Below are 15,122 nucleotides of genomic sequence, written 5' to 3' on the forward strand. Positions count from 1 at the left end.
CCCGTCCCTGTTAGAACCCTGGGATCGCCACTATCCTGAGGGTCACTTGTCCATGCAGGCAAGGAGGCACCCCAAGGCCATCTCAGGGTCGGCGGTGCCCCAGGGGACCATTCGAGCGCTGGATCCTGGGGCTCTCTTAGGGACAACTGCAATCCTAGGGGCCTTCTCAGGGAAGGCGGAATCACAGAGCTCATCCAGGAACAACCGAGCTTTCATGGGCCTCACAGGGCGACAGCTCAGGACCTCAGGGACAGCAACACTCCTAGGGACCATCACAAGGATGGCGGCGCCCCATAGGCCCTGCTAGGGGCGCTGGCGACCCTAGGGGCCCTCACGAACACAGCCATGATCCTTGGGGCCATTCCAGGGACGGGGGCGCCTCCAGGTACGTTCCTAGGGCGTGGTGCTCCCAGAGCCCTTCTCCAGCGGTGGTGGCGCCTTCAGGGGCCCCTTCCAGGAAGCGGTGGCTCCCCAGGCCTCTTGATGGGGTGCCAATGCTCCAAGGGACCCTGCCAAGGCCACATGGCCTTACAATAGGTCCTCCTGAGGGAGGCGGCGCCCCCAAAACAATGGGATAGTGGTGTGCATTACATATTGCATTCTTCAAGTAATCTCTTACTTAACTGTGATTGGTGGAATAGAGTAACGTCATCAAACTACAGCCAATAGAAAAACAGAGAATCAGTCAGCACAACACCCCAACTTATGTTTTGCTTATTGGATGTTCTCCTTTTTCATTGTTCGGAGTTTGCGATAATACTGAAAATGCTATGAGCAGTGTGTATTTTATTTGCGTCATATCTCCCAGAGTTTAAAAGTGAAAGAGAATAAATGTCAGCAGCAAAAGCACTCAAGTGTTAATGCTAACTATTTCCTGACTACTCTAACCAACAGCAATTTCAATGACGTTACATCTTCTCCACCAATCACAGTCATCAAAGAGATTGAAAATGCAAAATGTACTCGACAAAACAATAGTTCTTGGGGCGATGCTGCGCTGTGGAAGGAGCCTGGGAGTCGCCATGGCCCCTGGCAGGGCTTCCTGCCGCCCTGGAAGGCACCCACTGCGACTAGGAGGGCCGCCACCAGCGCCACGGGCCTAGGAGGCCTATAGGGGTGCGCGGCCTCACCAGCAGGGTCATGGGGGCAGAGAGCGCCCCATATGAACCCCTGGGGAAGACACACCGCCTCAGGAGGGCCTCTGAATGTGCCACAGCTGTGGTATGGCCCCTGGGAGCGCCATGGAAACCCTGGGAACACCCTGAAGGCGCCCCGTCCTGTTAAAGGGACCCTGGGTCCTCACTATCCTGTGAGGGGTCAATTGTCCATGCCAGGCAAGGAGGCACCCCAAGGCCATCTCAGGGTCGGCGGTGCCCCAGGGAACCATTCAGGGGCGCTGGATCACCAAAGGCTCTTTTAGGGACAACACAAATCCTAGAGACCTTCTCAGGGAAGGCGAAAAGATTTACAGGGGGCTCATCCGGAACAGCCGAGCTTTCTGGGCCTCTCCCAGGGGCGGCTTAGCGCTCCGCGGGACCCTAGCGAGGGGGCGGCAACACTCCTAGGGACCCTCACAAGGGCGGCGGCGCCCCCATAGGCCCTGCTAGGGGCGCTGGCGACCCAGGGGCCCTCTGGAGCCATGATCCTTGGGGCCTTTCCAGGGGACGGGGGCGCCTCCAGGTAGTTCTAGGGGCGTGGTGCTCCCCAGAGGCCCTTCCAGCCCGGTGGTAGCGCCTTCAGGGAGCCCTTCCAGAGGCAGTGGCTCCCCCAGGCCTCTTTATGGGTGCCAATGCTCCCAGGGACCCTGCCAAGGCCTGGTAACTACAATAGGTCCTCCCCTGGGAGGCGGGCGCCCCAATGCAATGAATAGTGGTGTCGTACATGTGCATTCTTCAAGTAATCTCTTCCTTAACTGCTTGATTGGTGGAATAAAATGCGTCATCAAACTACAGCCAATAGAAAAACAGAGGAATCAGTCCTTTGCTTACCCCAACTTATGTTTTGCTGTTGAATATTTATTCTCCTTTTCATTGTTCAGGTTGCGATAATACTGAAAATGCTATGGGCAGTGTGTATTTTATTTAGTATATCTCCCAGAGTTTAAAAGTGAAACGAAAATAAATATCCAAGCAGCAAAGCATAAGACAAGAATGCTGACATTACTCTGTTCTCCCTATTAACAGCAGTGACGCTCGACGGGTACATCTTACTCCACCAATCACGAACCAAAATGAAGACTTCTGGGCGAATACAAAATGTATGACAAAACAATAAAGTTCTTGAGGCGTGCTGCATGTGGAAGGGGCCCCTGGGGGGCGCCGTAGCTGGCAGAACCCTGCCGCCCCTGGAAGAGCACCCACTGCGACTAGGAGGGCCCATACCAGCGCCACGGGCCCTAGGAGGGCCTATAGGAGTGCCGCAACCTCTGGCAGGGTCCTTGGGGGCAGAGGCGAGACCCTGGGGAGACACCGCCTCTGGAAGGGCCTCTGAATGTGCCACCCGCTGTGGTATGGCCCCTGGGAGCTCCGCCGACCTGGGAACACCCTGAAGGCGACCCCGTCCCTGTAAGGGACCTGGGATCGCCACTATCCCTGTGAGGGTCACTTGTCCATGCCAGGCAGGCACCCCCAAGGCCATCTCAGGGTCGGCGGTGCCCCAGGGGACCATTCTCAGGGGCCCTGGATCCACCAAGGGCTCTCTTAAGGACGGCTGCAATCCCTAGGGGCCTTCTCAGGGAAGGCGGAGTCCCACAGGGCTCCTCCAGAGCCGACTTTTCATGGGCTCTCCAGGGGCGGCAACGCTCCGCAGCAGGACCCTCGCAGGGGTGGCAACACTCCTAAAAGGACCATCACAGGGCGGCAGCGCCCCATAGGCCCTGCTAGGGGCACTTTGGTAAACCCTAGGGGCCCTCACAGTGCCCCAGCCATGATCCTTGGGGCCTGCAGGGACGAGGGGGCGCCTCCGGAGTACGTTCCTGGGACGTGGTGCTCCCGGGGCCCCTTCCAGCGTGGTGGCGCCCCTTCCGGGGCCTTCAGAGGCGGTGGTTCCCCAGGCCTGCTGTAGGTGCCAATGCTCCGGGACTCTGCGGCCTGTGGCTTACAATAGGTCCTCTAGGGAGGCGGCCCCAATAAATGGATAGTGGTGTGGTACATATTGCATTTTCTTCGATAATCTCTTCCTTAACTTTAGCGTTGGTGGAATAGAGGTAACGTCACATCCAAACTGCAGCCAATAGAAAAACAGAAGATGTTAAACAGCTTACCCCAACATGTTTTGCTGTTGAATATTCTATTCTCCTTTTCATTGTTCAGGAGTTGGTATTACCAGAAAATGCTATGGGCGTGTATGTTTATTTGCGTCATATCTCCCAGAGTTTAAAAGTGAAGGAGAATAAATATCCAGCATAAGATGAAAGAATGATATACTGGCTATTATATTCTCTTAATAATTGTCGGCGTTACTCCCACCAATCACGAATAATAAAGTTTCGTTGTCACAAAATGTATGACAAAACAATAATTCTTGGGGCGTGCTGCGTAATGGAAGGGGCACCTGGGGGCGCCGTCGCCCTGGAAGAGACCCTGCAGTCCCTGGAAAGGCACCCACTGCCACTAGGAGGGCCCATACCAGCGCCGCCGGCCCTTGGAGGTCCCACAGGGTCGCCGCAGCCCCTGGCAGGTTCCTTGGGAGCAGAGGCGCCCCACAGAGGGACCCTGGGGGAGACACCGCCTCTGGAAGGGCACCTGAATGCGCCATCGCTGTGGTATTGCCCCTGTGGGCGCCTACGTCCATGGGAACACCTCTGAAGGCGCCCCCGTCCCTGTAAGGGACCCTGGGATCGCCGCTACTCCTGTGAGGGTCCCTTGGCCATGCCAGGCACGGAGGCGCCCCCAGGGCCCCCTGAGGGTCGGCGGTGCCCCCAGGGGACCTGTCAGGGGCGCTGGATCCACCAGGGGCGGTCTTACGAACAACTATAATCCTAGGGGCCTTCTCAGGGAAAGCGGCGTCGACAGGGGCTCCTCCAGGAACAGCCGAGCTTCCATGGGCCTCTCAGGGACGGCAACGCTCCAAGGGACCGTCGCAGGGACGGTAACGCTCCTAGGGAGCCTCACAGGGACGGCGGCGCCCCCTTGGGCCCTGTTAGGGGCACGGGCGACCCTAGCGGCCCTCACAGGAACAGAAATGATCCCTGGGGCATTTCCAGGGACGAGGGAGCCTCCAGGTACGTTCCTAGGGACCGTGGTCTTCCCAGAGGCCCTGCCAACGTCGGTGGCGTCTAGGGGCCCTTCCAGAGGCGGTGGCTCCCCCCAGGCCTCCTTATAGGGCGCCACTGCTCCCAGGGACCCTGCCAAGGCCTTTGGCTCACAATAGGTCTTCCTAGGGGAGGCGGCACCCCAAAACAATGGATAGTGGTGTCATACATATTGTATTCTTCCAGTAATCTCTTACTTAACTGCGATTGGTGGAATAAGAGGTAACGTCATCAAATTACAGCCAATAGGAAAACAGATCAATCAGTCAGCACAACACCCCAACTTATGTTTTGCTGTTGGATATTTATTCTCCTTTTCATTGTTCAGGTTGCGATAATACTGAAAATGCTATGGGCAGTGTGTATTTTTATTTAACGTCATATGTCCCAGAGTTTAAATAGTGAAACGAGAATAAATATTCAACAGCAAAGCATAAGTTGGGGTGTTGTGCTGACTGACTGCTCTGTTCTCCTATTGGCACAGCAATTTCGGCCTGGCGTTACATCTTGCTCCACCAATCACAGTGCTTTAAAGATTTCTGGACGAATGCAAAATGTACTCGACAAAACAATAGTTCTTGGAGGGCGATGCTGCATGTGGAAGGGCCCCTGGGGAGTGTCTGCCAGTAGCCCCTGGCAGGGCCTGCCGCCTGGAAAGGCACCCTGCAGCTAGGAGGGGCCCATACCAGCGCCGGCCTAGAAGGGCCTATAGAGTGCCGCAGCCTCTGGCAGAGGCCCTTGGGGGCAGGGAGCGCCCCCATAGAAGGACCCTGGGGAGGCGCCTCTGGAAGGGCCTCTGGAATGTGCCACCGCTTGTGGTATGGCCCCTGGGAGCGCTGCCGTCCATGGGAACACCCTGAGAGCGCCCAAGTCGGTGTAAGGGGTCCCTAGGACCACCACAATCCTGTGAGGGTCACTTGTCCATGCCAGGCAAGGAGGCACCCCAGAGCCCTCTCCAGGACGGCTTGTTGCCCCCAGGGGTTTCAGGGGCGCTGGATCCCACCAGGGGCTCTCTTAGGGACAACTACCAGTCTAGGGGCCTTCTCGGGAAGGCGGCGTCCTGGGGGCTCACTCAGGAACAGCCGAGCTTCCATGGGCCTCTCCCAGGGGACGGCAACGCTCACGGTTCCCTCTCGCAGGGACGGCAGCACTCCCCACGAGGGACCATCCACACGGACGGCGCGCCCTCATGGGCCCTGCTAGAGCGCTGGCGACCCTAGGGGCCCTCACGAAGACCAGCCATGATCCCTGGGGCCTTTCCGGGGACGGGGGTGCCTCCGGAATGCGTTCCTAGGACGTGGTGCTCCCAGAGCCCTTCCAGCGGTGGTGGCACCGCCTTCAGGGGCCCTTCCAGAAGGCAGTGGCTCCCCCAGGCCTCTTTATGAAGGGTGCCTGCTCCCAAGGACCTACCAAGGCTGTAATGGAACTCCTCCTGAGGAGGCGGCGCCCCAAAACAATGGATAGTTGTGTCGTACATATTGCGTTCTTCAGTAATCTCTTACTAAACTGTGATTGGTGGAATAAGAGGCAATCATCAAACTACAATAATAGAAAAACAGAGAATCAGTCAGCACAACACACAACTTATGTTTTGCTGTTGGATATTTATTCTCCTTTTCATTGTTCAGGTTAGCGATAATACTGAAAATGCTGCTGGGCAGTGTGTATTTTTATTTAATGTCATATCTCCCAGAGTTTAAAAAGTGAAAGGAGAATAAATATCCAACAGCAAGCATATAAGATGAGTGTTAATACTGACTGTTATTCTCTAATGGCTGTAATTTGATGACACGTTATCTTGCTCCCATAATCACAGTGCTCAAGATTTCTGGGCGAATGCAAAATGTATGACAAATATCAAAGTTCTTGGGGCGATGCTGCGTAATGGAAGAGGCCTGGGGTGTACCCGTAGTCCCTGGCAGGAACCTTGCCGCCCCTGGAAGGCACCCTGCGACTAGGAGGGCCCATACCAGCGCCCGCGAGGGCCTAGGAGATTATAGGGGTCTGCCAACCTCTGGCAGAAGGGTGTGGGGGCAGAGGCGCCCCATAGAGACCCACCAGGGGAGACACCGCCTCTGGAAGGAGCCTCTGAATGTGCACACTGTGGTATGGCCCTGGGAGCGCCGCCGACCTGGGAACACCCCTGAAGGCGCCCACGTCCTGTAAGGGACCTGGGATCGCCACTATCCTGTGAGGGTCACTTGTCCATGCCAGGCAGGAGGCACCCCCAAGGCCTTCTCCCAGGGTCAGCGGTGCCCCCAGGGGACCATTCAGGGGGCGCTGGATCCCACCAGGGCTCTCTTAGAGACAACTGCAATCTAGGGGCCTTCTCGGGAAGGCGGAGTCCTGGGGGCTCCTCCAGGAACAACCCGAGCTTCATGGGCCTCTCAGGGACGGCAACGCTCCACGGGACCCTAGCAGGGACGGCAGCACTCCTAGGGACCATCACAAGGACGGCGGCGCCCCCATGCCAGGCCCTGCTAGGGGCGCTGGCGACCTGGGGGCCTCACAGACACCTGGCCACGCGATCATGGGGCCTTTCAGGGACAGGGGCGCCTCCAGGAATGCGTTCTAGGGACATTGAATTGCTCCCAGAGGAGCCCTTCCAGCGGTGGTGGCGCCTTCAGGGGCCCCTTCCAAGTGATTAGTTCCCCAGACTCTTTATGGGGTGCCAATGGTCCCAGGGACCCTGCCAGGCCTGTGGCTTGTAGGTCCTCCTAGGGGCGGCGGCGCTGGCCACAATGTGGATAGTGGTGTCGTACATATTGCGTCTTCGTAATCTCTTCCTTAACTGTGATTGGTGGAATAAGAGGTAACGTCTCATCAAACTACAGCCAATAGAAAAACAGAGAATCCCAGTCAGCACAACACCCCAACTTATGTTTTGCTTGTTGAATATTTATTCCTTTTCATTGTTCAGGTTGCGATAATACTGAAAATGCTATGGGCAGTGTGTATTTTATTGCGTCATATCTCCCAGAGTTTAAAAGTGAAAAGGAGAATAAATATCCAACAGCAAAGCATAAGTTGGGGTGTTGTGCTGACTATTACTCGACTATAACCCAACAGCAATTTATTGACGTTATCTGCTCCACACCAATCACGAATAGCAAAGACTACCAGACGAATGCAAAATGTATGATAAAACAATAAGTTCTTGAGGCGTGCTGCATGTGGAAAGGGCACCTGGAGGCGCCGTAGCCCCTGGCAGAGACCCTGCCGCCCCTGGAAGGCACCCACTGCGACTAGTAGGGCCCATACCAGCGCCACGGGCCTAGAAGGGGCCTATAGGGGGTGCCGCAGCCTCTGGCAGGGTCATGGGGGCAGAAGCCCATAGAGACCCTGGGAGACACCGCCTCTGGAAGGGCCTCTGAATGTGCCACCGCGTAGTATGGCCCCGGGAGCGCCGCCGACCCTGGGAACGCACTGAAGGCGCCCCCGTCCTGTGGGGACCCTGGGATCGCCACTATCCTGTGAGGGTCACTTGTCCATGCCAGGCAAGGAGGCACCCCCAAGGCCATCTCAAAGTCCGGCGGTGCCCCCAGGGGACCATTCAGGGGCTGGATCCACCAAGGGGGCTCTCTTAGGGACAACTGCAATCTAGAAGGGGGCCTTCTCAGGGAAGGCGGAGTCACAGGCTCCTCCAGGAACAGCAGAGCTTTCATGGGCCTCTCCAGGGGCGGCAACTCCGGGACCCTTGCAGGGGCGGCAACACTCCCCGAGGGACCATCACACAGGACGGCGGCGCCCCGCAGGCCCTGCTAGGGCGCTGGCGACCCTAAGGGCCCCTCACGGAGCACAGCTCGCGCATGATCGCCCAGGGGCCTTTCAGGGGACAGGGGCGCCTCCGGGTACGTTCCTGAGGGACCGTGGTGCTCCCAGAGGCCCTTCCAGCGGTGGTGGCGCCTTCAGGGGGCCCTTCCAGAGGCGGTGGCTCCCCAGGCCTCTTTATGGGTGCTGTGCTCCCAGGGACCCTGCAAGGCCTGTGGCTTTACAATAGGTCCTCCTAGGGAAGCGGCTAATACAATGGATAGTGGTGTAGTACATATTGCATTCTTCAAATGTCTCTTCCTTAACTGTGATTGGTGGAATAAGGAGTAGCGTCATCAAACTACAGCCAATAGAAAAACAGAGAGGAATCAGTCAGCACAACACCCCAACTTATGTTTTGCTGTTGAATATTATTCTCCTTTTCATTGTTCAGGTTCGATAATACTGAAAATGCTATGGGCAGTGTGTATTTTTATTTAACGTCATATCTCCCAGAGTTTAAAATGTGAAAGGAGAATAAATATCCAACAACAAGCATAAGTTGGGGTGTTGTGCTGACTGATTGCTCTGTTCTCCTAATGGCTGTAATTTGATGATGTTACATCTTGTTCCACCAATCACAGTTAAGTAAGGATTTCTGTCTGAGAATGCAAAATGTATGACAAAACAATGAAGTTCTTGGGGCGATGCTGCATGTGGAAGGGCCCTGGGGGTGCCGTAGCCCCTGGCAAGCCCTGCCGCCTGGAAAGCACCTACTGCGGCTAGGAGGGCCCATGCCAGCGCCACTGGCCTAGAAGGGGCCTATAGGGGTGCTTGGCCTCCTGGCTTGCGGGTCCTTGGGGGGCAGAGGCGCCCCATAGAAAGGACCCTGGGGGAGACACGCCTCTGGAAGGGCACTCTGAATGCCACCGCTGTGGTATGGCCCTGGGAGCTCCGCCGTCCTGGGAGAACACTCCTGAAAGCGCCCCCGTCCTGTAGGGACCTGGGATCCTCACTATCCCTGTGGTCACTTGTCCATACCAGGCAAGGAGGCACCCCAGGGCCATCTCAGGGTCTGCGAGGGTGCCCCCAGGGGACCATTCAGGGAGACGCTGGATCCCACCAAAGGGGCTCTCTTAGGGACAACTGCAATCCTAGGGGCCTTCTCAGGAAGGCCGGAATCCCACAGAGAGGGGCTCCTCAGGAACAGCCCGAGCTTTCATGGGCCTCTCAGGAAGCTGACAACGCTCCACGGGACCTACTTGGGACAGCAACACTCCTGGGACCATCACAGGACAGCGGCGCCCCATAGGCACTGCTACGGGCGCTGGCGACCTAGGGGCCCTCACAGACACAGCCATGATCATGGGGCCTTTCAGGGGACGGGGCGCCTCCAGGTACGTTCACAGGGGCGTGTGTGGTGCTCCCAGAGGCCCTTCCAGCGGTGGTGGCGCCTTCAGGGGCCCTTCCAGAGGCGTGGCTCCCCAGGCCTCTTTATGGGGTGCCAATGCTCCCAGGGACCCTGCCAAGGCCTGTAACTACAATAGGTCCTCCTAGGAGGCGCCCCAAAACAATGGATAGTGGTGTCATTTATTGCATTCTTCAGTAATCTCTTGCTTAACTGTGATTGGTGGAATAAGAGGTGATCATCAAACTACAGCCAATAGAAAAACAGAGGAATCAGTCAGCACAACACCCCAACTTATGTTTTGCTGTTGGATATTATTCTCCTTTTTCATTGTTCAGGTTGCGATAATACTGAAAATGCTATGGAGAGTGTGTATTTTATTTAGCGTCATATCTCCCAGAGTTTAAAAAGTGAAAAGGAGAATAAATATCCAACAACAAAAGCACTTCGTGAGGTATTAATAGCACAAACTGTATATTCTCTAATGGCTGTAATTTAATGACGTTATCTTCCTACGAATAATAAAGAATTTCTGGGCGAATGCAAAAATGTATGACAAAACAATGAAGTTCTTGAAGCGTGCTGCATGTGGAAGGGCCTAGAGTGCCGTAGTCCCTGGCGAACCTTGCCGCCCCTGGAAAGGCACCCGCACTGCGACTAGGAGGCCCATACCAGCGCCACGGGCCTAGGAGGGCCTATAGGGGTGCCTGCAACCTCTGGCAGGGTCGCCCAGGGGCAGAGCGCCCCATAGAAGGACCCTGGGGAACCACGCCTCTGGAAGGGCCTCTGAATGCCACGCTGTGGTATGGCCCCTGGGGCGCCGCCGACCTGGGAACACCCTGAAGGCGCCCACGTCCTGTAAGGGACCCTGGGATCGCCACTATCCCTGAGAGGGTCACTTGTCCATGCCAGGCAAGGCACCCCCAAGGCCATCTCAGGGTCGGCGGTGCTGCCCCAGGGGACCATTCAGAGGCTGGGTCTCCTGGGGCTCTCTTAGAGACAACTGCAATCCTGGGGCCTTCTCAGGGGAAGGCTGGCGAGGTCACAGGGGCTCCTCAGGAACAGCCGAGCTTTCATGGGCCTCTCAGGGACGGCAACGCTCCACGGGACCTACGCGGGGACGGCAACACTCTAGGGACCATCACAAGGACGGCGGCGCCCCATAGGCCCTGCTGAGGCGCCCCAGCGACCCTAGGGGCCACACACAGACACAGCCATGATCCTTGGGGCCTTTCCGGGGAGCCGAGGCGCCTCAGGTGCGTTCTAGGAGGAGCATGGTGCTCCCAGGAGAGCCCTTCCAGCGGTGGTAGCCTTCAGGGGGCCTTCAGGCGGTGGCTCCCCAGGGCCTCTTTATGGGGGTGCCAATGCTTGAAAAGGGACAGCCCTACTTAAGGCACAAGCACAGTAGGTCCTCCTAAGGAAGCGCCCAAAACAATGGATAGTGGTGTAGTACATATTGCATTCTTCAAGTAATCTCTTACTTAACTGTGATTGGTGGAATAAGAGGTAACGTCATCAAACTACAGCCAATAAGAAAAACAGAGGAATCAATCAGCACAACACCCCAACTTATGTTTTGCTGTTGGATATTTATTCTCCTTTTCATTGTTCAGGTTGCGATAATACTGAAAATGCTATGGGCAGTGTGTATTTTATTTAAATCGGACATATCTCCCCAGAGTTTAAAAGTGAAAGGAGAATAAATATCAACAGCAAAGCATAAGACAATGTTAATAACGACTATTCTGTTCTCCCAATAGCTGTAATTTCAAACGTTACATCTTCTCCACCAATCACAATTAAGCACAAAATTTCTGAACGAATGCAAAATGTATGACAAAATAATAGTTCTTGGGGCGTGCTGCATGTGGGAAGGGCCCCTGGGGGCGCCGTAGTCCCTGGCAGAGACCTTGCCGCCCTGGAAAGAGCACCCACTAGGAGGCCCATACCAGCGCCACAGGCCTAGGAGGGCCTATAGGGGGGTGCAGCTCCTGGCAGGGTCGCCCAGGGGCAGAGGCGCCCCATAGAAGGACCCTGGGGGGAACACCACACTCTGGAAGGGCCTCTGAATGTGCCACCGCTGTGGTATGGCCCTGGGAGCGCCGCCGACCCTGGGAACACCCTGAAGGCACCCACGTCCTGAGGGACACAGGATGCCGCCTCTGTGAGGGTCACTTGTCCATGCCAGGCAGGTACCCCCAAGGCCATCTCAGGGTCGTGATTGCCCCAGGGGCTCATTCAGGGGCGCTGGATCCACCAAGGGCTCTCTTAGAGACAATTGCAATCCTAGGGGCCTTCTCGGGAAGGCAGGTCCTGAGGGCTCCTCAGGAACAACCGAGCTTTCATGGGCCTCTCAGGGACAGCAACGCTCAGGACCCTCGCCCGGGGACAGCAACCTCTAGGGAACATCACAAGGACGGCGGCGCCCCCATGGGCCCTGCTAGGGGCGCTGGCGACCCTAAGGGCCCTCACAGAGACAGCCATGATCCATGGGGCCTTTCCAGGGACGGGGGCGCCTCCAGGTACGTTCCTAGGGACCGTGGTGCTCCCAGAGGCCCTGCCAGCGGTGGTGGCGCCTTCAGGGGCCCTTCCAGAGGCGGTGGCTCCCCCCAGGCCTCTTTATGGGGTGCCAATGCTCCCAGGGACCCTACCAAGGCCTGTGGCTTACAATAGGTCCTCCTAGGGGAGGCGGCGCCCCAAAACAATGGATAGTGGTGTCGTACATATTGCATTCTTCAAGTAATCTCTTACTTAACTGTGATTGGTGGAATAAGAGGTAACGTCATCAAACTACATCCAATAGAAAAACAGAGGAATCAGTCAGCACAACTCCCCAACTTATGTTTTGCTGTTGGATATTTATTCTCCTTTTCATTGTTCAGGTTGCGACAATACTGAAAATGCTATGGGCAGTGTGTATTTTATTTAACGTCATATCTCCCAGAGTTTAAAAAGTGAAACGAGAATAAATATCCAACAGCAAAGCATAAGATTGAAGATATTGTAACTATTAATTTGACGTTACATCTGAATAGCTGAGAGACTGGACGAATGCAAAATGTATGACAAAACAATGAAGTTCTTGGGGCAATGCTGCATGTGGAAGCGCCCCTGGGGGCGCCGTAGCCCCTGGCAGAGACCCTGCCGCCCCTGGAAAGGCACCCACTGCGACTAGGAGGGCCCATACCAGCGCCACGGGCCCTAGGAGGGCCTATAGGGGTGCCGCAACCTCTGGCAGGGTCCTTGGGGGCAGAGGCGCCCCATAGAAGGACCCTGGGGGAGACACCGCCTCTGGAAGGGCCTCTGAATGAGCCACCGCTGTGGTATGGCCCCTGGGAGCGCCGCCGACCCTGGGAACACCCCTGAAGGCGCCCCCGTCCCTGTAAGGGACCCTGGGATCGCCACTATCCCTGTGAGGGTCACTTGTCCATGCCAGGCAAGGAGGCACCCCCAAGGCCATCTCAGGGTCGGCGGTGCACCCAGGGGACCATTCAGGGGCGCTGGATCCACCAAGGGCTCTCTTAGGGACAACTGCAATCCTAGGGGCCTTCTCAGGGAAGGCGGAGTCCACAGGGGCTCCTCCAGGAACAGCCGAGCTTTCATGGGCCTCTCAGGGACGGCAACGCTCCACGGGACCCTCGCAGGGACGGCAACACTCCTAGGGACCATCACAAGGACGGCAGCGCCCCCATAGGCCCTGCTAGGGGCGCTGGCGCCCCTAGGGGCCCTCACAGACACAGCCATGATCCTTGGGGCCTTTCCAGGGACGGGGGCGCCTCCAGGTACGTTCCTAGGGACCGTGGTGCTCCCAGAGGCCCTTCCAGCGGTGGTGGCGCCTTCAGGGGCCCTTCCAGAGGCGGTGGTTCCCCCCAGGCCTCTTTATGGGGTGCCAATGCTCCCAGGGACCCTGCCAAGGCCTGTGGCTTACAATAGGTCCTCCTAGGGGAGGCGGCGCCCCAATACAATGGATAGTGGTGTCGTACATATTGCATTCTTCAAGTAATCTCTTCCTTAACTGTGATTGGTGGAATAAGAGGTAACGTCATCAAACTACAGCCAATAGAAAAACAGAGGAATCAGTCAGCACAACACCCCAACTTATGTTTTGCTGTTGAATATTTATTCTCCTTTTCATTGTTCAGGTTGCGATAATACTGAAAATGCTATGGGCAGTGTGTATTTTATTTAATGTCATATCTCCCAGAGTTTAAAAAGTGAAAGGAGAATAAATATCCAACAGCAAAGCATAAGTTGGGGTGTTGTGCTGACTGATTGCTCTGTTCTCCTATTGGCTGTAATTTGATGACGTTACATCTTGCTCCACCAATCACAGTTAAGTAAGGGATTTCTGGACGAATGCAAAATGTATGACAAAATAATGAAGTTCTTGGGGCGATGCTGCATGTGGAAGGGCCCCTGGGGGCGCTGTAGTCCCTGGCAGAGACCTTGCCGCCCCTGGAAAGGCACCCACTGCGACTAGGAGGGCCCATACCAGCGCCACGGGCCCTAGGAGGGCCTATAGGGGTGCCGCAACCTCTGGCAGGGTCCTTGGGGGCAGAGGCGCCCCATAGAAGGACCGTGGGGGAGACACCGCCTCTGGAAGGGCCTCTGAATGTGCCACCGCTGTGGTATGGCCCCTGGGAGCGCCGCCGACCCTGGGAACACCCCTGAAGGCGCCCACGTCCCTGTAAGGGACCCTGGGATCGCCACTATCCCTGTGAGGGTCACTTGTCCATGCCAGGCAAGGAGGCACCCCCAAGGCCATCTCAGGGTCGGCGGTGCCCCCAGGGGACCATTCAGGGGGAGCGCTGGGTCCTGGGGCTCTCTTAGGGACAACGGCAAACCTAGGGGCTTCCTCAGGGAAGGCGGCGTTTTTAGGGGCTCCTCCAGAAACAGCTGAGTTTCCATGGGCCTCTCAGGGACGGCAGCATACTGCAGGACCCTCACCCAGGGACGGCTTAACCTCCTAGGGACCATCACAAGGACGGCGGCGCCCCGCGGGCCCTGCTAGGGGCGCTGGCGACCCTAGGAGACCCCTCACAGACACAGCCATGATCTTGGGGCCTTTCAGGGGCGGGGGGCGCCTCGGAATGCGTTCTAGGGACGTGGTGCTCCCAGAGGCCCTTCCAGCGGTAGTGGCGCCTTCAGGGGCCCTTCGGGCGGTGGTTCCCCCAGGCCTCTTTATGGTGCCAATGGTCCCAGGGACCCTGCCAAGGCCTGTGGCTTACAATAGGTCACTCCTAGAGGCGGCGCCTTCACAATGGACAGTAGTATGTGCATGTTGCATTCTTCAAGTAATCTCTTCTTCATAACTGTGATTGGTGGAATAAGAGGTAACGTCATCAAACTACAGCCAATAGAAAACAGAGGAGTCAGTCAGCACAACACCCCAACTTATGTTTTGCTGTTGAATATTTATTCTCCTTTTTCATTGTTCAGGTTCTTTGATAATACTGAGAAAATGCTATGGGCGGTGTATTTTTATTTAGCGTCATATCTCCCAGAGTTTAAAAGTGAAAGCGAGAATAAATATCAACAGCAAAGCAAAGACAGTGTAAACTGATACTCTATTCTCTAATGGCTGTAATTTGACCTGACATCTTTAACTCCCACCAATCACGAACAAAACAGGATTTCTGGACGATACAGAGTAATATGACAAACAATGAAGTTCTTGGGGCAATGCTGCATGGAAGCGCCCTGAGAGGTGCC

At 56.2% G+C, this 15,122-nt stretch overlaps 1 protein-coding gene across 1 annotated transcript; it reads left to right on the forward strand.

The window, feature by feature from the left end:
- Nucleotides 1-345: 345 nt before the first annotated feature.
- Nucleotides 346-5,132, forward strand: LOC121861943 (basic salivary proline-rich protein 1-like). The gene is made up of 4 exons (XM_042359906.1): nt 346-385; nt 2,723-3,059; nt 4,055-4,222; nt 5,087-5,132. The coding sequence occupies exons 1-4, from the start codon at nt 346-348 to the stop codon at nt 5,130-5,132; spliced, it is 591 nt and encodes a 196-aa protein (XP_042215840.1).
- Nucleotides 5,133-15,122: the final 9,990 nt, after the last annotated feature.

The sequence above is a fragment of the Homarus americanus genome, unplaced genomic scaffold (genome assembly GCF_018991925.1).
Source record: "Homarus americanus isolate GMGI-L3 unplaced genomic scaffold, GMGI_Hamer_2.0 scaffold6392, whole genome shotgun sequence".
Classification (NCBI taxonomy): Eukaryota; Metazoa; Arthropoda; class Malacostraca; order Decapoda; family Nephropidae; genus Homarus; species Homarus americanus.